General features: G+C 51.4%; 12 protein-coding genes across 12 annotated transcripts; 7 read left to right on the top strand and 5 right to left on the bottom strand.

Moving 5' to 3' along the window:
• Positions 1–633: 633 nt before the first annotated feature.
• On the bottom strand, positions 634–2,371 carry MIND_01184500 (FAD-dependent protein; the record flags this gene model as incomplete). The annotated part of the gene is made up of 4 exons (XM_037368357.1): positions 634–1,501; positions 1,549–1,667; positions 1,719–2,010; positions 2,052–2,371. The coding sequence occupies 4 exons, from the start codon at positions 2,369–2,371 to the stop codon at positions 634–636; spliced, it is 1,599 nt and encodes a 532-aa protein (XP_037215283.1).
• Positions 2,372–2,534: 163 nt separating this feature from the next.
• On the top strand, positions 2,535–2,876 carry MIND_01184400 (uncharacterized protein; the record flags this gene model as incomplete). Its single annotated transcript, XM_037368356.1, has 2 exons — positions 2,535–2,669; positions 2,721–2,876. 2 exons carry the CDS (start codon positions 2,535–2,537, stop codon positions 2,874–2,876), a joined length of 291 nt encoding a protein of 96 aa, XP_037215282.1.
• Positions 2,877–2,930: 54 nt separating this feature from the next.
• Positions 2,931–3,428, bottom strand: MIND_01184300 (HIG1 domain family member 2A; the record flags this gene model as incomplete). Its single annotated transcript, XM_037368355.1, has 3 exons — positions 2,931–3,267; positions 3,321–3,358; positions 3,417–3,428. 3 exons carry the CDS (start codon positions 3,426–3,428, stop codon positions 2,931–2,933), a joined length of 387 nt encoding a protein of 128 aa, XP_037215281.1.
• A 1,897-nt stretch (positions 3,429–5,325) lies between these two features.
• MIND_01184200 (Ubiquitin-related modifier 1) lies at positions 5,326–7,253 on the top strand (the record flags this gene model as incomplete). The annotated part of the gene is made up of 6 exons (XM_037368354.1): positions 5,326–5,464; positions 5,512–5,775; positions 5,825–5,951; positions 5,998–6,208; positions 6,254–6,686; positions 6,733–7,253. The coding sequence occupies 6 exons, from the start codon at positions 5,326–5,328 to the stop codon at positions 7,251–7,253; spliced, it is 1,695 nt and encodes a 564-aa protein (XP_037215280.1).
• A 105-nt stretch (positions 7,254–7,358) lies between these two features.
• MIND_01184100 (Ubiquitin-related modifier 1) lies at positions 7,359–7,753 on the top strand (the record flags this gene model as incomplete). Its single annotated transcript, XM_037368353.1, has 2 exons — positions 7,359–7,579; positions 7,636–7,753. 2 exons carry the CDS (start codon positions 7,359–7,361, stop codon positions 7,751–7,753), a joined length of 339 nt encoding a protein of 112 aa, XP_037215279.1.
• Positions 7,754–7,865: 112 nt separating this feature from the next.
• Positions 7,866–9,633, bottom strand: MIND_01184000 (Glyco-hydro-cc domain-containing protein; the record flags this gene model as incomplete). Its single annotated transcript, XM_037368352.1, has 7 exons — positions 7,866–7,918; positions 7,967–7,991; positions 8,042–8,124; positions 8,174–8,286; positions 8,333–8,541; positions 8,587–8,865; positions 9,184–9,633. The coding sequence occupies 7 exons, from the start codon at positions 9,631–9,633 to the stop codon at positions 7,866–7,868; spliced, it is 1,212 nt and encodes a 403-aa protein (XP_037215278.1).
• Positions 9,634–10,120: 487 nt separating this feature from the next.
• Positions 10,121–11,638, bottom strand: MIND_01183900 (uncharacterized protein; the record flags this gene model as incomplete). Its single annotated transcript, XM_037368351.1, has 2 exons — positions 10,121–11,186; positions 11,238–11,638. The coding sequence occupies 2 exons, from the start codon at positions 11,636–11,638 to the stop codon at positions 10,121–10,123; spliced, it is 1,467 nt and encodes a 488-aa protein (XP_037215277.1).
• A 1,207-nt stretch (positions 11,639–12,845) lies between these two features.
• On the top strand, positions 12,846–13,686 carry MIND_01183800 (uncharacterized protein; the record flags this gene model as incomplete). The annotated part of the gene is made up of 4 exons (XM_037368350.1): positions 12,846–12,996; positions 13,049–13,108; positions 13,156–13,254; positions 13,319–13,686. Exons 1-4 carry the CDS (start codon positions 12,882–12,884, stop codon positions 13,684–13,686), a joined length of 642 nt encoding a protein of 213 aa, XP_037215276.1. The 5' UTR covers positions 12,846–12,881.
• A 629-nt stretch (positions 13,687–14,315) lies between these two features.
• On the top strand, positions 14,316–15,003 carry MIND_01183700 (Aryl-alcohol oxidase-like protein; the record flags this gene model as incomplete). The annotated part of the gene is made up of 3 exons (XM_037368349.1): positions 14,316–14,325; positions 14,372–14,489; positions 14,547–15,003. The coding sequence occupies 3 exons, from the start codon at positions 14,316–14,318 to the stop codon at positions 15,001–15,003; spliced, it is 585 nt and encodes a 194-aa protein (XP_037215275.1).
• A 23-nt stretch (positions 15,004–15,026) lies between these two features.
• On the bottom strand, positions 15,027–16,936 carry MIND_01183600 (uncharacterized protein; the record flags this gene model as incomplete). The annotated part of the gene is made up of 4 exons (XM_037368348.1): positions 15,027–15,241; positions 15,288–15,503; positions 15,558–16,806; positions 16,862–16,936. The coding sequence occupies 4 exons, from the start codon at positions 16,934–16,936 to the stop codon at positions 15,027–15,029; spliced, it is 1,755 nt and encodes a 584-aa protein (XP_037215274.1).
• A 466-nt stretch (positions 16,937–17,402) lies between these two features.
• Positions 17,403–18,537, top strand: MIND_01183500 (TPR-REGION domain-containing protein; the record flags this gene model as incomplete). Its single annotated transcript, XM_037368347.1, has 6 exons — positions 17,403–17,538; positions 17,588–17,652; positions 17,701–17,844; positions 17,889–18,034; positions 18,083–18,305; positions 18,358–18,537. 6 exons carry the CDS (start codon positions 17,403–17,405, stop codon positions 18,535–18,537), a joined length of 894 nt encoding a protein of 297 aa, XP_037215273.1.
• An 882-nt stretch (positions 18,538–19,419) lies between these two features.
• Positions 19,420–21,175, top strand: MIND_01183400 (FAD-dependent protein; the record flags this gene model as incomplete). The annotated part of the gene is made up of 4 exons (XM_037368346.1): positions 19,420–19,763; positions 19,810–20,101; positions 20,152–20,270; positions 20,317–21,175. The coding sequence occupies 4 exons, from the start codon at positions 19,420–19,422 to the stop codon at positions 21,173–21,175; spliced, it is 1,614 nt and encodes a 537-aa protein (XP_037215272.1).
• Positions 21,176–21,738: the final 563 nt, after the last annotated feature.

Here is a 21,738-nt window from a genome sequence, read left to right as displayed (position 1 = left end):
GGACTCGGACTCCGAGCCAGACGGAGGTTCAGAGGCCAGTCACGCCCCCGGTCGAGGTTTCGAACAGCATCGCCAACGACCGCCAGCAGTGGGCTAGCGACAAGCTGATGAAGCCTGGCTGTACGATCCCGTCCATCGTCGAGAGCTTTTACAAGGAGCGAGCCATCAAACGAGCCGAGATAACCGCGCAGATCAAGGCTTTGGCAGACAAACGGATGGCCTGGGAGTTGGAGTACCAGCGGCAAGTAGAAAATGCACAGGAGGTGGCTCGTAAAGCTGAAGACACGGCTCGTAAAGCTGAAGACACAGCTCGTAAAGCTGAAGACACAGCTCGCCAAGCAGCAGACGCAGCTCGTCACGCAGAAGACGCAGCTCGTCGAGCAGAGGAGGGTAGGCTCCGGGCTGAACAACAGGCTCAACTCTACGAGCAGTTATTCAAAGACGATCCTCGTCTCAAGGCTTTACTTGCTGACCGTGATAGCATGGCCTCAACCTAGCCCGCTCGTCCATAAGACTGTTGACCACACACTAGATCTAGAAGTTTTACACCCATCGAATGCTATTCGCGACTTACATTGAACAACATATTATGGGAGATCAATTGATAGTTTACATAGATATTTGAGTCCCTTTCTACTGGGCCAGGTCTTCAATATTTGCCTTCTTCCACCGCCGCTCGGTGACAACAAAAACTTCAGGGAATGTCGAGTCTTGCTCAAGTATCATATTCGCGACTGCCTTGCCTGATAAGTACGCATGAACCATTCCTTCACCCGTATAACCAGCAGCAATCCATTCTCCGGGTGCAGCCAAAGACATGGACTGCGCCTTGGGTTCGCGTCGATCAGTGATCTTCGTGGGCAGTCGGCCGACCCAGGGCTGTCTATCGGCCGATATACCCAAAATACCCGTCCAGACCTTCAACACGCGCCCAGGATTAATTTCCTCGGCTTCAGACTTGGACTCTGCCTGTCCTTCTGAGCCCCACTGGTTGCCAAAATACATGCTAACCGCGCCACCCAAATATGCACCCACAGCGAGATCAATCGGTTTGTGGTCGTCCGCCACGCCGAGTTCAGGTAAAATCGTCGCAAGTGACAAAGCGAGCCCACCGCCAAACATCAGCTCACCGTTCGAGGGCGGGAAAGCGCCCCCGCTGGTCGACGCGGAGGATGGGGGCTGTTGAGTGAGGTAGTTATAGGTGTTGGCGCCAGACATGACGAACGAGCGCGTGCCGAGCCAGGAGTCTTTCTTCTCTGCCAGGGTTTGGACAGAGTCGGTATCGGGAAAGGAGCCGAGGCCCGTTCCCGGCCGATGAGCTGACATGTGACCGCGAACAGGCACGATTTTGCCTCGCAGCTTAGGAAGCAAGTGGGATGCCCAGCCATTGGTAGCGTGAACGACATGCTTTGTGCGGATTGTTCCTTTGGGTGTTACAACGATGTAGCGAGAAGAGTCAGACGCAATGGAAACGCAAGGCGTATTCGTGAAGAGTTGGAAACTAAAATGCATCAGGAAAGACGAAACAGCAATGCATTGACCACAAACTTCTGCGGAAATTTGGAGAGCAAGCGGGACAGCAGGCTCGTGACAAATCGATATGGATGTATTGCGCCTGCAGTAGTGGTAATGGCGCCGACAATGACTTCTGGCGACACTTGCAATGACTGCGAACCGCTTCAACATAACTCTTTCCGGACTCCGGAGAAACGGCTCACCTCTATGTTTTTAACAATCCGCCAATTCGATACCTGTTCCGGAAAGTCCTTTAAGTAAGCGTCAAGGTTTACTTTCGCTGTTTCGTATTTGTCTTCGTCCAGAAACAGATCGTAAGTTTCAACCTTGCGACACTGACTATCCACAAGAATATCTTCCGCAGTAGCTACTTTGAGCAATTCTTGCAGATGGCCAAGCCGAAAGTGGATTATTTGTTTTGCGACATCACCGCCATACGCAGTTTTCAGGTCTTGGTAATCGTGAAAGAGGTTGGGCGTTATGTGGCCACCGTTCCTGAGGAATTAGATAGCGTTTGGGTATTGAATCAAGCTTACCTAGCAGTTGCTCCAGAGCATGCATCTCTAGCCTCCAACAACACGACTTTCGGCAGTTTGCCAGTCGAAAATAGCGTGTGCGCAACAGCGGCTCCAGTAATACCACTTCCGATAACGACGACATCCACGTCTTCAGGGAGCTTGTCATCTTTTCCGTGTTGTGATATGGACGAGACGGGGATGGACCAGTACGGCGTAGTCGGTTGGGCAACAGGAAGCCCAGGAGATGATTCAATCCGGCTTTGAACCTTGCGGTATTCCCTTATTTCATCCAACAGGGACGCGAGAGCCAGACGAAGTCGCGAGAGAGCAGCCCCCATGGTGGTAAAAGGGCAAAGGAGGTTTTCAGGCACATGGTCTCGGCTGCGGGAGAGTTTTGTTTCGTCAACAGGCTCGGCTCGAATGACCGGAACGTCGTAAATCACCACATCTAATCTGATGACTAATCACGTCTTTTTGCCGCTTTCCACGAAGCCACCCCAAATGTCGGCTCTCCCAGCGCGTCGGTCGATACTCAACCTTTACTCATCCATGCTGCGTGTATCGCGTAGCTTCAGCTCCTACAACTTTCGCAACTATTTTGTGGATCGCACGAAAGACAAGTTCAGACTAATTCAGGTGTGTTGCCAAAGAGTCTTACCTGCTTAGCTTGTGCTAAGATTAGTGCAGAATGAGAAAGACTCCGCTCGAGTGCAGACCATGTATGACGACGCCGTCGCAGAGCTCGCTGTCTTACGAAGAAGTGCCGCTGTAAACCGAATGTACGGCGGGTGGCGACTGGCAGTGGAGCCAAAGAAAACTCCGCAACACATTGAGAGCATATAGACGGTGGGCTTCCCCACGATGTAGGATATAAGCTGGGGGAGCATAATTCTAGTATTACAATGCATTTTCGTCGTCGACTTTTGGCGGTGGTTTCGATTTCCCCCGTCCGCCCAACCACCCCCGAGACTTTTTTGGCCCTCCAGACGTTTCTACGTCGGCCAGCTCCCCGTCTCGTTTGGCCATGACGCCTTTGCCAAAGACATTTGTCTCGATTTCGTCCATCAACTGAGCTGCACTTTTTCGGGCCCAAAATGCGGTTTGTTCCTGCAAAAGAAGTTGGCGGAGGTCCCAGTGAACAACGCGTTGGAATCTGTCGGGCCCCCAATCGAGTTCACCCATCCGAGAGGCTCCAACAAGGAGTGCGACGATGGTCAGGCCTTGCATTGCAACTCTGCCCCGAAGCCATAAGTTCATTGTCCGCGAGCGTCCTTTAGCGAGGCTCACGACGGCCATGACGAGGTTTCCGACAGTGAGGAATGCGCCTGTGAATGGGCATTGCTTGAGTTACAGTCGAAACAAACAACCATCCCAGAGACACACCAACAGGCACATATGGATTTTCCCTGCATTTCCTGGCAATCTTCTCACCCTGCGTTTCGAATGGTCGGGCGACCTGCGGGACAGGTTTAAGACCCCAATTCCAAGAGCTCATCAGTGACGAATGAAGAGAGACATCCGATGCTTCTTCACTTGGCTTATACTGTCAACCAGCTCCTTGTTGACCGCACAGACCACACAACTCCGCCCAACTATGAACTTCCCGCAGAGCTCTGGTCTCTTGTATTCCACCAATTAACATGCAAACGAGACTTGCTTGTGCTGTTTGCGACATGCCGTCGGTTTAACGCGCTCGTCCTTCCATTTATCGTCCAACGTGGAGGAAAGACTACCCAGACCGAGTATTACTCTGGACATTGGACTATCGAGCCAGACATCATCCCCCTCCTCAGCCACGCTGTCGAATTGCCCCAAGTTCGACGCATAACATGCAGCTACGACGCTCATAGCGGCGCTACCCCATATCTACTTCACGCCTTAGAGTGTTTCACTATCAACCGTGCTACCACGGTGGAGGAACTAAAGCTCACATTCCGCGGAGACCTTCTGTCTGCGTACAAAACCATCATCCCCCTAACACCACATCGCTCACTCACCACGGCGTTCTGTGAGCTTGTTTCGTCTTTTGGGGGTGGTTCCGATAGTCCGGTTGTTCTTGTTGGCACAGAGGTTTTCTCATCGTCAGCCAAGGACATTCGCTACTGGCAACTTCACAAATATATCTTCAATCCACCTGGGACTCATGGATTCCTCGCGGGGTTGCAAACGTTTGCAGACCGATTCATTCCTATAACGACGATCAAGAGTCCCTTGCGCCACAGAATTCCCTTGAGACACCATAACGGCGTTGTTGCGCTCGTCTCGCCCCTCATCTCCATTTCTTCTGTTCACATGCGACGCGTCATCGGGCCATTCTCCCCAAAGTTTCCTTCTCCGTGGACATTAGTGTTGCTCAACGCTGGGTCCGTTCACTGGCCCAACATGCTGAGGCTCCTGGCCCCACTTGATAGTGAGGAATGGGACGTTGTATTGCCTCAGCTGCAGTTCGAGATGCTCCCTGTGGTGAGGATGGATGCAAATCTCATTAGTGGAGAAAACGGGAAGCGTATATCCGCCCCGGCACTCGATGCATTTCTTGCGCGCCATCCTACCTTGACGAGGATATTCTACCAGCCAGATGAGCGAACGTTCAACGGACACTCTATATCATTCACTTTACCGCGTCTCCGTCAACTCACAACAACCGCTCGTGGAGCCTGTCGTCTCCTCGGCCAAAAGGATGTGCTTCCCAAGCTCCTTGTACTGCGCTTGACGGGTGTTACAGAGTTTTCAGAAATGCTTCGGGTGCTCCAACTATGGAAACAACAAGACGGACGGCATAAGGTGAACTTGGAAGTGTCTGCCGGACCCTGGATCAATGGATTCTTCGATAATCCGATGGCGCAGAATTTGCTTCGGAGTCTTGATCGTATGGACATGATTGTGCTGTCTGGCGCGACAGGCCCAGTTCAGCCTGAACTGATCATTCACTGGTTGGAACTATTTCCTCATCTACGAAGAGTCGCTTTACAGGACTGTCTATCTCGGTTTACCGTGGACGGGCACGAGCTGGACGACGAAGCTTGGAAGGAAATGAAGCTGGCTTTTTCGATAAGAGCGAAAGGGATTCTGGGTGAGCGGGATGGACTCGATGCAATGATAGCTGTTTGAATGTCATCTTATCTAATCACCTTTGATCGTTGGGGCCACACGCGCACGTGTTCTCCTGTGCCCCCAACTCGGACCTTGTTTCTCCCTCCCGTCTGCTCTTACCACCACCACCACCACGCATTCTGGCACTGTTTCTCACTGAGCTGTCGCGACCCTCGCTATTCCGGAGTCTCCGCTTGCCATGACGGGCACGGGAATCTCGGTTCCGGTGGTAGTGTTACTTCGCAGGCTGTTCAACGCTATTTCTACCCTCTCGGTGTCGAAGGAATATATCTTACAACGCAAACAGAGGAAGGCACTTGAAGCGCAGCAGAGAAATAGTATGTTGCAATGCCACGTATATCTAAACGACCCAACGACGTTTTAGGCTCTTTGCATTCTGCCTCCTTGTCGCCCCACCTCGAACTTGACCCTCATTCCAACTCGGAATATCCTTCCCCAATCCCGCCCTCGCATTCTTCACCCAAACCTCACCGTCACCCGCGACAATCTCCACCCCCGCCCAAACCACAGACTCGGGAAGATCCTGAGGTCCCACCAGAATCCCCCGACATTATCCACCAGCTCCTGCATAACCCCGTACTATTCGACCCTCTTCGCACTCCTAGATACCCCATTGTTCTTTGCCATGGTGCGCGTCCTTGTTCCAATGCAAAACAACACTCTCAATATTTGCTCAGGTCTCTACGGGTTTGACCAACGGGGCCCCAGCTCATTTCCAAGCATGCGTATGCACTACTGGGCGAATGTTTTGAAGATTCTCAGGCAGAAGATTGGCGCGCAGGTGGTCGTTACATCAGTGCCTGGGTGCGTTGCTTGTTTGCGCATTGTGCAGACACTAAACCCGTGCCAGAACCGGCTCAATTGCTTCTCGTGCCGAAGCTCTTCACCAGCAGCTCGAAACGAAAGCGCGTGGACGAGGGATAAATTTCCTGGCCCACTCGATGGGCGGTCTAGACTGTCGACACTTGATTTCTCACATAAAGCCCTCGGAATACGTGCCACTGTCCTTGACGAGCATTAGCACTCCTCATCGAGGAAGCCCGTTTATGGACTGGTGTACTGTGTGTTATTCGTTCTTTGCTTACCAGCCATTAATGAGCAAATAGGAAAATATTGGCATCGGAAAGCTGAAGCGTGAAGAATTCATTGCCAAGTCAACCTCATTCTCCTTTTCTCAGCTCCCTTCCACTTTCACCAGCCTCATCCTCAACCTCGTTGATTCTCCTGCTTACGCGAACCTGCGAACGTCATATTTGACGGAAGTGTTCAATCCGCAGACTCCCGACGATCCTCGAGTCAAATACTTCAGTGTTGCAGCGCGGGCGCCAGGTGTGAATATCTGGCATCCGTTTTGGTTACCGAAGATGGTGCTTGATGGGGTTGAGGCTCGGGAACGACAGCAACTGCGCGAGTCATGGGAAAGCGGCACGTCGAATGACCCATTATGGAAACACGACCGTGAGTGGGGAAACGATGGGCTGGTGACGGTGCAGAGCGCCAAATGGGGCGAGTTTCTGGGAATCATGGAGGGGTGCGATCGTAAGTGCAAAGAGTCTCCAGCAATCGTCAGGCTAAATCAGCACAGACTGGGAGATAAGAGGAGCAAGGGGAATTGAGTTTGGCGTCGACCTCCCAGCAATACCTGCAATTGGACTCAGTACAGGCTCGAGTAACTCCTCTTCCTCATCACAAGGCGATGGTTGGGGACTGATGGACTGGGGCCGATTTGTTCGTGCTTGGAAGAAGGAGGAAAAGAGCCAGCGTGATGCTGCCATGGCGTCAAAACCGGCTTCTGACCTGAAAGACGAGCAAATCAAGGAGAAAACAGACGAGGCGCTGGTGAAGAACTCGACCGACAAAGCCTCGTCTGCATTCGACTGGCTACTTGAACAGGTCCCCAGTGTGCCGCTTCTTGGGGGGCCTAAGAGCGGCAAAACCCAGGCGGTTGAGGATGCGCAACGGTTAACAAAGGCAGAGGTTGATGCTCTTCATGGAGAGGAGAAGAAGGACAAGACGGCGCGAAAGAAAGCTGAGTTGGCGAGCAAAGCTGACTTGGAGCGGTTCTATGTTGCGTTGTCGCGGAAGATGTACGATGAAGGGCTGTAAACAAATAAACCCGCGTCTATACACCCACTAGCATGTAATCTGTAGCAACACACGAGCAACTGATCGAAAACAAGTTATTCGTGCGCACGTGACCGATTTTGCTCTATGTCTCAAGACACCACCATCTCGCTCAAAGTCGAGTTCGGCGGCGGACTCGAGCTTCTCTTCTCAAATAAACGCTCGCATCAACTCACTGTGCCTGCAACTGTACCCAAATCGACTGAGGATAACGCAACGAAACAAGCCGACATCACATTCCTCATTCGATATCTGCGGGATAACCTTCTCCAGGAGCGCCAGGAGCTCTTTATGGAGAACGAGACTGTGTAAGTCGCGGTTCCACTCCTCGATCTTGACTCTATCGTTGACCGTTGACTACTAGACGGCCAGGAATTCTTGTGCTTGTGAACGACACAGATTGGGAGCTCGAAGGCGAGGGCGAGTATGTGTTGAAGAACGGCGACGAAGTCGTCTTCATCTCGACTCTGCATGGTGGATAGAAAATGTTCTACGGTAAGTGTGCTGCTCATTCTCCCAAAACTTGAAAAGCTTATAGTTCCAGTAGCAACCTAAAAAAAATGTACTTCTATCCTAGGCGCTCTGAACGCGACACTACATATAATGCAGGCCGAGGGCATTCAGGCTTCCACCTCCGTCCAAGAGATCTAAGCGGTGCTTGATTTGATAGGTGTGGTTGTTTTTTGTGTACTTACTCGTTTGTAAAGGAGGGACCGCTCGCTGATTTGATGTCAGGTCAAATATGTTTGAGCTAGAGAGAGTGTCCATACTGCGAATGCAAACCAGCTATAGCCTTCAATCCAGGACTGACTATCGAGATAAGTCAAGGCGTCATTCATGAAAGTCGATACATCTGGCAAACATCTTGAGACCGATGTCAAATAAAATGGCGACACTCGCACCTGTTGCTCGTGAAGACGTAGCCGCAAACTCTGTGACCCGAATTGGCTTGTTGGGGAACTGGGCATGGACACTTTGGAGGTATTGGATGAAATTGCTCGCCCCTTCGCCGTACCTGGCGACGCGGTCGGTCCGGATTCAATACTTCTGCCACAACTTACCAATGGACTGCAATGAAATCAACTGTACAACCGGAGCAGACCTGGAGGAAAGCTTGCAACCACTGAAGACCGCTCGGCGCGCTGGATATTGCCGGGCTACCGAGTCGAACACCGTCTTTCTTCAACGGCTGGATGTATTGCTGCCACAGCTCCGCTGCTTCACCGACAGCAAGGTTGGACTGGCTTGCCATGTCCGGCTCGTTGAATGCCTATCAAGCTCAACTGCTTATCGGAATTGAGTGAAAATGGCAGACCAAAATCGTACGAGCACCGGATTTGTGCACGGCGTCAGCAAATGCGTGGACGTTGTCGCGCCCCCATTGCATGGGCACGAAGGTCAATCCAGTGGGCATCAAAGGGGGTGGGGTCGGGCTCCAGTTGTAGACCCAACTGCACTGTTGGTGTGTTGTCCTTCCCAAATCTGCATTACTGCTTGCGACAAGAGCCACGCCGCGTTTCGGACTGCCTCGTGGCGCGTAAAGGGAAAGGACCTGTTGGATTGCAAGCAGCTGCAACCAGAGGAGAACCTTCATCTTAACTGGGTGTCAACGATGGTGTTTGGTGTTTATATGCGCTAGTCAATGCGAAGAGCCGCGTTTCAGGCGGGAAGTTAGACCTTCTATCTACAGAAGCCCTTTTGAATTCTACAGTTCAAACTACAGTATCGTATTTAAGCTTGTTTTGCGAGAACAAATGCCCTCTTATATAGCCCGTAGCAAGTAGCACCAATGGTAAATGTCCGGGTCGGTTGCTTTATGCTTGGGCGTAGGTATCGTCGCAATCACATTTGCATCCAAACCCTCACATTCCACTTGAAACCGTGAGGAGGAATAGCTTAATGATACCCATACCCCGCCGTCACCTAGACATCGCCGGACCGCTCGGGCCATGCGTGCGATTGCTTCCTCGCCACCGCAAGATACGGCGTCTGCCGTGCTCTTGTCAACGACCAGGTCAAATAGCCCGCCCCTCAAACGGTCTGACTCAAGTTCAGTGACATCTGCAACTAGGTATTGCATCCTCACGTCCCCAAATGCCTTCTCTTCGAGCTGCTTGCTGCGCTCTATCGCCATCGGCTCGTAGTCGATGTTTGTTATGTCCGAAAAGCCGAGCATCCGGAGGTGGTTGTGAAGCTCACTCGTCCCGATCCCAAGATGCAGAATGCGTGCAGCTTTTGGAAGCTTCTCGAGGTAGGGCTCGAGGACGCGCATAAAGTCGGTTGACGACACGAGCCATTCAAATGCAGTCTCGTGTGCAAACCGCTGCTGCCAGTATTCCTTGTTGTCGAAATCGGGTGGCATCTAGTGGTAATCGCGCGCGGAGCGTTTGGAGGCGATATAGGGATTGCTCGCCGTCCACTAGGCAGCACGACTACGTATGTCAAGCAGGGGTTCAGGTCGGACACACCGACAAGGCGATAGGACTCGAAATTTTTTCTTTTGAAGAAGATGCTTGTTTTACTGGCCGTATACGCAGTCTTTTGGATCAACACGTGTTCGTTTTACTTGTAGCTATGTCATGATGACCAGCGAGCCTTTCCCATACAAGCACTCGGATGAACTGGAGAAAGCCGGTCTCCTCGGTGAAGGTGAGTGTCAACCACTGGCACCAGAGGAAGCAGTGACATTCGTAAGCGCTTAAGCCCTGTCGATTGGGACCGCCCACCTATTATATCCGATAAGCAGCACTGGTTGGCAGTCTATCCAAGTTGTAAACAGCAAACGATATCATTCAAAAGTCTAGATTTAGTGTGCGGTCAAGAGGCGTAGGTAACTAGGTACGAGCAAACTAGGTTGAGACATCCAAATCACGGTTAGCTAGGAAAGCCTTGAGACGTGGATCGTCTTTGAACAGCTGCTCGTAGAGTTGAGCTTGTTGTTCAGCCCGAAGTCTGCCCTCTTCTGCTTGACGAGCTGCGTCTTCTGCTTGACGAGCCGTGTCTTCTGCTTTACGAACCACCTCCTGGGCATCTTCCACATGCTGACGAGCCACCTCCTGGGCATCCTCCACTTGCTGACGAGCCATCCCTTGTGCATCCTTCACTTGCTGACGAGCCAACTCCTGTGCATCCTCCACTTGCCGCTGGCGCTCCAACTCCCAGGCCATTCGTTTCTCAACTAAAGCATCGATCTTCGCAGTTATTTCGGCTCGTCTGACGGCTCGCTCCTGGTAAAAGCTCTCGACAATGGATGGAATTGTATTTCCTGGCTGCATTAACTGATCGTTGGCCCACTGCTGACGGTCGTTGGCGATATTGTTTGGGACCATGACCTCGACTGCGGGTGGCGGCTGGCTCGTAGTTGTAGTTGAGTCCGAGTCCGAGTCTTTAGCAGCGGTTGCCGATGAGCGCTTCTTTTCGAATTTTACAAGGAGCGCCGAAAATGCGTCCAGCACACTGCTGGTGATGGAAGTGGCGCGAAAAATCTCCAAGTTGGCTGTGGCGAGGTCGACGATGCGAATACCCATGAAAGTGCCGCCTTCCTTGAAGAGCGTCCCGTTGACAGAAGCAACTGGGGCCTTGGCAGCCTCAGAAGCGATCTGCTTTGCCGCCAGGAAGAAGACAGTCGCATACCACATGCACATATGCGCGTGGATGCTATACGGACTCGCAGCAGTGGTAATTACGTTTGCTAAAACCGCGCAGTCGAATGCCGTGAGACTCCCTGGAGGAGGGCGGAAAGACTGGATGCAGGGTAACTTGTTCGGTGGGAAAACCTCGCCCGAGTCGGTCCCCTCTGTGCCGCAGTCGAGGTCCGTCTTGTTTTGCTCGAGTAGATGGGCATAGTCGGCGTCAACTCGGATGCAATCGCAGGTATTCTTCGCGAATCTCTTGGCCTTGAGACGGAATAGATGCCTAAATAATCTAGTCAGATTTGAGTCCGAAGAAGCAAATAGTGGTACAGACTTTGATGCATCTTGTCGAGGAGCGCCTGGTGCTCTTTCGACACACACCGCGCGGCGGTCATTCGCAGGAATTTCTTGAGACTCTTGAGGGTTAGCCGGCTCGAGGTGGAACTTGAGCAAAGCCTGCTCGTGGAGCTTGAACCCTCCTTCAATTTGTCGAGTATGGACAATCTCGTCAACATGGCATCTATCTAGCCTCTCGAGCTGCATTTCCCGCATATCGACAACGCAGAGGTTCTTCAACCATTGCTCGGTTGTCAGATTATACTGAATGATACCCAGAAGGCTGTCGATTGGTTCGGAAGGAGGAAGAGTTCGGATGTAGGGATCCATCTTGCGTCGTTTGGGGTTTGGCGGTGAAAAAACGAACTCGAGAATGCTGTTTAAGAGCGTTTTGAACATGGTGTCTTAGCGCTGGAGACTGGAATAACCAGAGGCATGGTGAGTCCACGAGTTGAACAGCAAGGTGTGAGATATTACGTCAACATTTCCGCTCTCCCACCGACCACGGACATTAAGGATGCCGTCGAACCTACTTTGAAAGTGGCATAGTTGGCCAGCAGCTGCAACTTCAATCAATATGAATTCGGCGCGCGCCGCGTTCGATGAGCCGCCACCAATCTTACCGATTCTTACGGGTGTTGTGAGCCTGTGTGGTACTGGATACTTGGCGATACTCCCAACGCTCCTGCAATATTCTAAATCTCAAATCGTCAATTATTCAAGGAACATAATTCGTCATCGACTACTATTTTTACCTGCGTTCAAGACGCAGCTTGGACACAAGGTGGCGGTCAACGTTGCGGTCAACGCGCGATCATAACAACCTTATCACTGGCGAGGCTACGAATCCTACTTACGACTATGTTTTTTCGACAAACCTCGTCGAGGTTGAAGCTAGGAGGATGCTCGGTCAGACGTAAAATTGCCGCTGAGAGAAAAGTCCAACGAATGTTACTGCCAGCTGAAATCGGGAATCGAGATGATACCCACAACGCGACAACCTCCGAGTCCGAGTCAACAACTTGAAATTGGCGACATATATGTACATAAGGACGGATGAAAGCAGTAGCTCTCAGTCCGGCTGTATGTGCACCGTCTCAGAGCTGCACTGGTGAAATTGACTTATTTTGAACACAGTTCACTACTTATTCGTCCTCCAGCCATGTTTCCCTGCAAGTCGTTTAACCCGAACGCTGCTAAGTTGCACCGAAGCTCACTGCTTCTCCAGTTCGGTGCAGCGGCCTACAGCCGCACGTTTGACCTATGAAATCTCCTAAAGGTTACAGTGTGCTCACCCCCCAGGCAACTGGTCCTATTGAATCGATAGCTCAAGCTTTGAGCATAATTGACGATGGGACCGTTTGTTCGGCGCTTGATATCGGTGGAGGTTGTCTTGGAATGGAACTTGGATCGGTTGATAGCCACCCAGAAGACTAATGTAGCGCGAAGAAAACGAGGACGAGGTTCAGGTCGTAAATATTCAATTCGGCGCTGACTCCGGGCCTGTTCCAAAGCTTTCCCGTACTCGGACGAAGAATTGGAGAAAGCCGCATAAAAATAATATGTAGGTCACCAAATTACTCCAAATGAATGATGACGTCAACAAAATAAAGTAACTCACACAGAAACCATACCGTCCGCAATGGATCTAGCATCTGATCTAGCTGAACTTGCTTCGTTGGCGATGCCGAACCAATCTCCAAAAGCTGTCTCATACTCGGACAAAGAACTAGAGCAAGCTGGTCTCCTTGGTGAAGGTAAGTCTCCCCCTCTTCGAGTTGCACTTTCTTTCCCGATAGTATCCCGTAGACGTTTCCCCGCTCGTGAAGGACATCCTGCAAGAGATGAGGGAAAAGCCGGGTCAGCTGAGTGTGTCATTTCACTTGGCTTGAATGCTTGTAATCAACCGTCGATAGATTTCTCGCTGTTTGCCCTGCAATGCGCCAACAAAACTTACAAGTGGAGGAAGGCTTCCGCTTCCGTCTCCGCCTCCCCCCCCCCCGAATCCATCTGTGGTCAATCCAAACTTGATATCCAAGCACAGCCCAAGCGACTTCGAGCGACGCTCCTATTATAAAGGGATTACTGGCGCCAACGATGACCACCCAGACCTTATATACCGCTCCGACGCCCTCACCAACCCGTCCCCTCATACCCAAGGCGGGCTAAAAGCTGCTTGTGGCGTATGGAACACCCGGCTCAACGAAGTCTGGCACATCGTGCTTCCCCAGATCTGTGACCTCGTCGTTGCAAATGGGATCGATTATACGAGCATCAGCGCAGCGCATTTCGGTGGTCCGCCGGTCGTCTGGGTAGCGGTTTCTCCTGGCTCAGTTTCTTCCGACAAGGCCCATGATGTATCAGAGCTCATTTTAGCTGTTCTCCGCGAGAATGGAGACGAGGACACCACTGTCGAATGGACAGAAGCAGTCTCGTTTTTTTTATAAGTCGTTGGAAGCCTCGCTGTCAGATGCCGCAAAGTTTGCGAGTAGACGTATCTAATCTTGTTATTTTTTGAGTATGAATACATGGCGTTTATGAACTTAAAAACGTTACTAACCGCTTTCCTTCCGCCAAATTCAAGCAGGCGGTATATGGAATCCTGATCCTTTTAATCCTTGGTTGCACTTTTAACGGCCGTTATTGCGAAGCAGTCGACAAGCGGTTCGAACTTCGCTCTCAGCAGCATGACACAAGTGAGCATTTCTTGTTCAAGTTATTGGATAGTCCAAAGCGGCCCGCACACGTTTGACAGTCCCAGCCTAGTCTCGCTTTTGGCGATGAATGCGTATAGCTGACCCATGAAGATCATCGTTCACGAAATTGACAAGCGGAGAGTTGAAAGAATGCTTCGCATTGAAGAACCATGTACACCCACATATATGGTAGAATCCGGTCCTGGTTGTTGGAACGAGAAAACAACAGCGGCGCCGACACATCATGCCGATGTGATTGATCACGTGTAGTCTAGCCATCTGTGACCTATCCTTTCGCACGGGACCAAATCTCTGTCATTCACCTCTCGCTAGCTCGCACCTCTATTTGAGGCTCGCACTCACTCTCTCCTCAAGCAATCATGGGAAAAGGTGCCGCCTCCAGCTGCTGGCCCATCGCCCTACTGACTTGCCATAGTTCACGGCTCTCTTGCTCGTGCCGGCAAAGTCAAAGGCCAAACACCGAAAGTTGAGAAGCAGGAGAAGAAAAAGACCCCCAAGGGCCGCGCAAAGAAGCGCATCATCTATAACCGTCGGTGCGTTGGCCCGTATCATACGTGGGACTACTTTTTGCTCATCGAATGCTCCTACAGCTTCGTCAATGTAACAACACTCCCTGGCGGCAAGCGGAGAATGTCAGTGCTCATTTCCGTCTCCCTTGCCTCATCGGATGATACACCAAAAACAAGCATAGTTCACACTGAACTTATACTGTTGAAAAACCTACATCTACGTCTTTCGCTCCTATCTGAATCACCCACTTCTTTTTTTATTCTCGTTCTTGCGTTTGTTGCAATTTCGCTGACGACGATTGATTACACAGGAACCCCAACCCGGAGAAGTAAAAGTCCCCTCTCTAGAGGTCGGCAGGACCTGCAATCCGCTGACGGGGGTAGCGGCTCAAGTGTGGGGATGGGTCGTACACGGCGGGCAGTTGGACCTCTCATGCATCTACCTACTCATGCTTTTCCTTCTGTTCCTTTTTCAATCCAACCCAAGCCAGCTATGATCTGTATAACAAGACTACACGAGCCTTTGCATCAATTCTAAGTATATCCACGAAAGCGAACGAATTACACGACATCCATTTCGACGTCCGAATCTGGCTCTCCCTCTGCGTCGACATCTCCATTCGAATCGTCCTCATCCCACTCCCATGTTGCATCCTGATCAGAGTCCAATGTTTCACCCATCGTCGTCGTTAGCGGCTCCGTTGTAGGCTGCTTTTCGTCATCGTTGATGGTGTTAGAATCCTCGAATGGTTCGTTAACTAGAGCAGCAAATGATGCTATATTCTAGTAAGATGCTGTAGAGGTTTTCTGAACACAGCCTACGGTTCGATTCAAATCCACTGTTTTCTGTTAACAAGCCACCTGCCGCAAGAATACTTGAGTCGATGGCAAGCTCAATATTAGACTCTGGAGCGACGACTTCTTCAATTTGCGGCAGGCTGTCCTCCACGCTTCCAGCCTCTTGTGGAATATCAACACCGACATCAATCCTATTCGAGTCATCGTCAATCGAAATTTCAGTTGAAGCAGTGAAAAGTGCTGTATTCAGGTGAGACTTCGAGAAAAGAGTTATCTTATCCTATCGCAACCTACTGTCTGGATCACTTGTGGTTCCAATGTTTCCGACTGAACCACCCGTAGCGATAATAGAAGGCTCGTCATTTGTGTCCAACGCGAGGGCGACATCTTCCTCCACTTTCAACACATTTTCCTCCTTGCCATTGGCGTCTTCTAAAATAATGTCCCCTATGGCATTGCTGTCGATGGCGACTGGTTTCTCAGTGAACCCGCTTGGCCCCGCACAGTTGTTGTCGGTTATATGCGATCTCGAGAGTGCAGTCAAAGCATCAGCCGCATCTTGGTCATCAGCAGATATGACACTTTTCGAGGAGGACTCTCCCGTTTTACCTGACCTCTTTTTCGATCTTTTGGTGGCTTTCTTCTTACCCTTACTTTTACTCTGAGTGACACTAGGTCCGACCGTTCCATTGTCTGCAACATCGTTCGGCTTTTTGCGTTTCGCAGTGGCTTGGATCTCTTCATCCGCTGAGTCGACGGAATGTTGTTTTCTTTGAACGGTAGTTTCTGGCAGCAGAATTGGCGCTAATGTTGATGTCAATGTAGAACTCGAAGGGTTGGCCGAGGCAGCTGCAGCCGCAGCCGCTGCCGCTCGTCTCCGTGTTGTCATACCAGGCATAACAGGCTGGATAGAACGGACGCGCTTTCTGGAGGGAGTTTTGCCGGTTGCCTCAGTCGCACTTGCATCCGGAACGGGACAAACAACTGGAAGGGTCTGAATTGCTATAGTCGCCGGAGAACTTGAAATCTGTTTCGCCCCCGCCGATTCCTCACCATCTTCGTTCGTGCGATTTACTGAGACAACATCGAGATTACTGGGGCCAGGAGCAGCGATGAGGGAGTCCTGCGGCGACTCGTCTGGTGTCTGTTCATGTTGGAAGCCTTTCAAGCCTTCTTGTGACGCGGGTTGTTCGTTAGTTTGCTGCTTGGACGATTGGGGTGGGAGCTGGCCGCGCGCAGTGGTAGGATTGACGGTATTGGTAGCGACGCGAAAACCCAATCTTCGTTCTGCCAACAAACGGTGTTCTGCCCAGGCATCGGCGGCAAGCTGGCGGCCAACGAGTGCTCGATCGCTGCCGAAAATTTGCTTCTCTTTGCAGTAGATGGTGCGTGCATAGGATGGAGGCTGAATGAAGGCATATTCATTCAGTGTGGCAGATTCCTGCGTTGAAGGGTACGGGAGAGCAGGGAGCGCAGTGGACATCGACTCCAAGCCGGGTTCATACAGACGATGGTTTTCGCCATGCTCGTCGAAAATTAAAATCTAGAGTGCGTGTGGTCAGGTTGACGAAATATAGTGTTTGAACGGGGGGTCGTACCTCTGGGCATTGAGTGTCCTGCAAGGTTTTGGTTGCGGCTTGCACGCATCCTTCACGGTCGACATCCAACTCCATGTTTAGACGGCGAAAGTTATTTTCCTGATGTAGCGGTTCCGAGATGGAGGTGGTATCGCGGTCAGTAATATCATCGCTGGAAGCTATTTGCTGAAGGGCAGAAAAAAATTATCAGGAAAATCGGACGGGAACGAAGAATGGCTGACCTGTTGTACGTTTGCGTGGCCATTGGAGAGAGCTATTTCTGTATCAGTTATCATGAGTATTATACTACGCTGCTTCGAATTTCTGGCACGGGGAGTAAAGGAATAGTGCCTACAGCAAAACGGTCACTGCAACGAGGTAGGTGAAGTCGATATGTTATTTAAGAGCCTTGGAGGGCTATTGCAAAAACTCAAATCAAGAACGAAAAAGATCCTGGGGCTTGTGTTTATCTGTAATATCGGTAGTGGACAGTAGTCGCGATTGTGGCTCTTGTGGGTGAGGTTGGCGGCGAAAGACAACTTGGTTCGTGTTGATGAAAATCATGATGGCGTTGATGTCTCTTGCAACTGCCCTTGACCAACTTTCTACCTTCCGTACAAACAACTCTCGGTCGTCTCAGGAGACTTTCAAGCATGCCTCTGTGATAATAAAGTCGTCTCAAAAGATTGGTGACGATGGTTGGACCTCTGAAACGTTGCCTGTTGTCACACACTCATTGCAACTCAGGTTGGGCCGTGCTCGAGCAATTATTTCTTGCCGCAGTCGACATCGGTCGTTTAGACGTTGCGGACGTGTGTGTTTCACTTTCCCAACTTGACTTCTTACCGACTCCCCTCCAGGAATGCTTGAAGCAGCTCTCCACGCAATTCCCGGATTCGCCACGCGTCGAGGTCTTAACGGGAATCCGGATGGAGGCAACAGAATCCCCCGATGTAGTTCTTCAATACTATAACGGCCTACTGGAAGCAGACTCCGCTAATGCTGTTCGTTTTGTTTTGCCTGCATTGCTTCTTCTTACGTGCACTAGGCGGTATGGAAACGCAAGATTTCGGTTCTTCGCAGAACTGGGAAAGTAGAAAAGGCTGTGGAGGAGTTATCTCAACTACTTGACACCATCTACACGGATGTCGACGGGTGGCTGGAGTTAGCCGACTTATACGCTTCATGCAACCAGTTGCGCAACCTTTGTTTATTTGCCGTTTGTTGCTTACACCCTCCTAGATACACCCAAGCTCTCCAGGCTCTCTCGCATGTGCTTCTGCTGGCCTCTCAAAACCCATTCTATTTCCAGCAATACGCGGAGACGGCCTATACTGCTGGAGATCTTCCCCTCGCCCTGAAATATCACCTCATCGTCGTCGACATGTGCGAGCGCGACCTGGACGATATCAAAACCACGCCACCTACTGGTCTCGCTGTTCGAGCGTGGATGGGTGTCAAATTGGTGAGAAAGAGAAGAAAACGTGTCAGGATTTCCACCGCTCACCACGACGTAGTGTGCTCGTCGAATAATTCTTCATTCGCCACCCTCTGCTTCAGGCACAGCGATTCCAAAGTCCATCAACGTGATCGAACAGCTTGCGACCGAGAGAGTACTAGCAGCCTATTCGAGCAGCAAACGCGACAAGTCAGCGATGAACAGGGAGGTGGTGGTCAGCTGGGTCGGTGCCAGGTAACTTTATTTTTTTTATATTTAGCCTTGTGTCCCAGTCGAAATGGATCGCTTTCCATTCACAACATGCCGCTCGCTTTTTCCCAACGACAACATCCGGGAGCTGGACTCATATTAGTGATAGACCTGCATTCTACGAGTTGAGTGTCAATAACTCATACACATAATCGAGGAGAAACTTGCAACCACTACACCTCCAATCTCTACTACGGTCGTACAAGACTCTCGGGGTAAAATGAGAGGTCGAAGTCGTCGCTGGCTGGGCACGCGTCCAAGACTTGGAAAAGTATTTCGATGGGAAAATGTCGGGGGAAACGGCATGCAATGAAGATCTACTTGGATTTGCGTTCCGGACCTCTGATTCCCCACGTTGAGTGATGTGGACCGCGGCAGGCCGTGGCCCGCAAGGCCCAGTGAGCGCAGTCCGCAGCACTTTGGTTTCGCTGAGGACCGTCCCAGTCATGAACCTCGCCCACGTGAAATTTTGTTGGCTACCAACACGAGCCAACACTGTGGTGTCGAGGTTCCGAGCCTCGGATTCGTGTTCTCAATTAAAAACGAGCCTCAACTCGGACGACACTGTGTTATTTATAATCGTTGGAACCATGTGGATACGACTGCTTGATTCTCAAGGGCCAAGGTCGTCATTGACGCCTGAAGAGCTCGTTTGTATTCATAGAAGACGTGATGTCGTGGAATGCGGTAAGAGATGTCGCGATTTCACGAACCTCCCCTTCTGACCAATCCCCTATTCATCGCACATCTCTGCCTGTCAACTTTCAAAACGCACCAAGAAAATTATGCCCGGCGCAGCTCAGAAGAACGACGGTGGGGGAGTACATAAGCATCCCGCCATCCGTTGTGCATACTCCAAAACCTTTTCACCATGTGGGCCACTCTCACTCGGGTTCTTGTGGCGCTCAACTCTGGCGCGCTCAATACCCTCATCGACGGGATCAAGCAGGAATACCAGGGAGTGCAGAAACGCATCCAAACCTCTCCCGGCCTTCCTGTTGGGCAACCGACACTGCCTTACTGGACCATTCCTGTCGCCGCGATCTCCCAACACGGTAAAGATGACGCAGTGCCCAAGGACACGGACATTGTCATCATTGGAAGCGGTATTACTGGCGCCTCTGTTGCGCGAAATCTGCTCCAAAGCGCGACTGGCGACAAACCACGCGTCGTCATGCTGGAAGCTAGAGACGCGTGCTCTGGAGCCACTGCCAGGTAAGTTCCAACTCATAGCTCGGGCGTTCAACCCACATTTTCTCAGGAATGGCGGCCACATCACCCCCAATCTTTACAACGACTACACGGACCTGAAGACTGCATATGGCAAGGATGTAGCGAAACAAATTATCAACTTTCGTCTTGGCCATCTCGAGGAATTCTTGCGTGTCTCTGCCGAGGAAAACGTTCTCGTCGACAGCCAGTGCCGCAAAGTCGAAACATTCGACCTCTACCTCGACGGGGACGAGTTCAAGGGCGGTCAAGTCAACCTCGCTGCCTATCTGAAAGACTTCCCCGAGCAAAAGCCGATCTGGCGCGTTGTCGACAAAGTCGAGGTTAGATTTTGTTTGTCTCTACATGCCAGGTTTTACTAAATCACCGTTAGACATTGCAAGTTGACCCCGAGGTTGTTGTCGGCGCCATTACGACCACTGCTGGCGCCATGCATCCCTACCGATTTGTCACAACCGTCTTGTCCAACCTTCTTTCCAAGTACCCTCAAAAGTTTGTCTCCTCTTTTGAGATCGCTACTCTGCTGACTGGTCAATAGCTTCCAGCTCCTTACCAACACTCCTTCGACTAAGATTGAATCGGACAACTCCCAATACATTATCACGACCCCGAGAGGGAAAATCCGTGCGAAGCATGTCGTCCACGCCACCAACGGCTGGTCTTCCACCCTTCTCCCCCAGATGCGCGGCAAAGTCGTACCCATCCGCGGCCACATGACTGCCCACCGTCCTGGTCAAGGCCTTGGTGCTTTCCCCGGCAGCTCGGGCCCACAAGCGAACAACTCCTGGGCGGGCACGCGCTCCTTCACCATCTCTGGCGTCAGCACCTACAACTACCTCACCCAACAGCCCCCTACTTCCACCGGCGGCAAGTTCCCCTCTTCCAATGGAGAGCTGATGTTCGGTGGTGGCCTCGACCTTTCCTCCCTCGCCACTGTCTTCCCCGAAATCGGCTCAGCAGACGACCACAGCCCTCCGGATCTCTCGGTTGGCGGATATCTGAGTGGCGCACTGAGCGCCTACTTTGGCAAGCAGTGGGGCGCTGAGGGTCAGCCTGGCAATAACGAGCCCGCCGAGGTCAACCCGGGCCGTGTGCTCAAAGTCTGGACCGGCATTCTCGGTATTTCTGCCGACTTGCGGCCATGGGTTGGCCGTGTCCCCACCAAGATCACCGGCCGCGGCGAGCCCAAGAAGAAGGGCGCCGACAAACTCGCTGCCCCTGGCGAGTGGATTGCTGCGGGCTACTCGGGCGAGGGAATGGTGCATGCTTACCTCTCGGGCAAGGCCGTTGCCAACCAGATCCTCGGGAGCAAGGCCAACGCGACCGTACCTGCGCCATTCGTCATCTCCGAGGCGCGCTGGAAGAAGGCGAACATCGAAGACTTGATCACGGGTTAGGTGCAACCTCCTACTAATTAATCTGGACTACTGTACAATGTGCGTAGACTGATAGTACTACCGCCGTCGAAATGTCACTCCTCTGATTCTCTGCATAAACACGTATGTTGTAACATGACTGAACAACTAAAATAATTCATTTCCTTGAACTCTCCCACATTCCCTAGTATCTTCCAAGCAGCAAAAGACGGTGCAATCGACTTGAGAGGTTGGCACCAAGCTGGGAGACGGACATTTTTAATTAGAATCAAGTGCTCTTTCATTGGCGAGTATCCTTTTCAGCAGTTACTTTCAGTAATATAGTCAGGCTCAGCAAGCCTGTTGATCCATAAAGTGAACACGCAAGATGGGAATCATGTGACCGTGCATTGACGTGTTCCACATGTCGGTCTGCACTTTCCACTGCACTCTTCTTTGAGCTCGTAGTGAGTTGCCATACTCTCTCAGAGTAAGCCAGGGAGCTGGGAGCAAGCAGCTAGACCTAGATGGTCATAGGAGATGACAGGAAGATGATTGCCGGGCGGGCTCAAAATCAGGCGATTACGTTGAATTGTTTAGTGGGC

This window comes from Mycena indigotica (assembly GCF_014461135.1).
Source record: "Mycena indigotica strain 171206Taipei chromosome Unknown Mind.scaff0011, whole genome shotgun sequence".
Classification (NCBI taxonomy): Eukaryota; Fungi; Basidiomycota; class Agaricomycetes; order Agaricales; family Mycenaceae; genus Mycena; species Mycena indigotica.
Note: the sequence above shows the minus strand (reverse complement) of the source record. Positions and strands in the feature narration are given on the sequence as shown.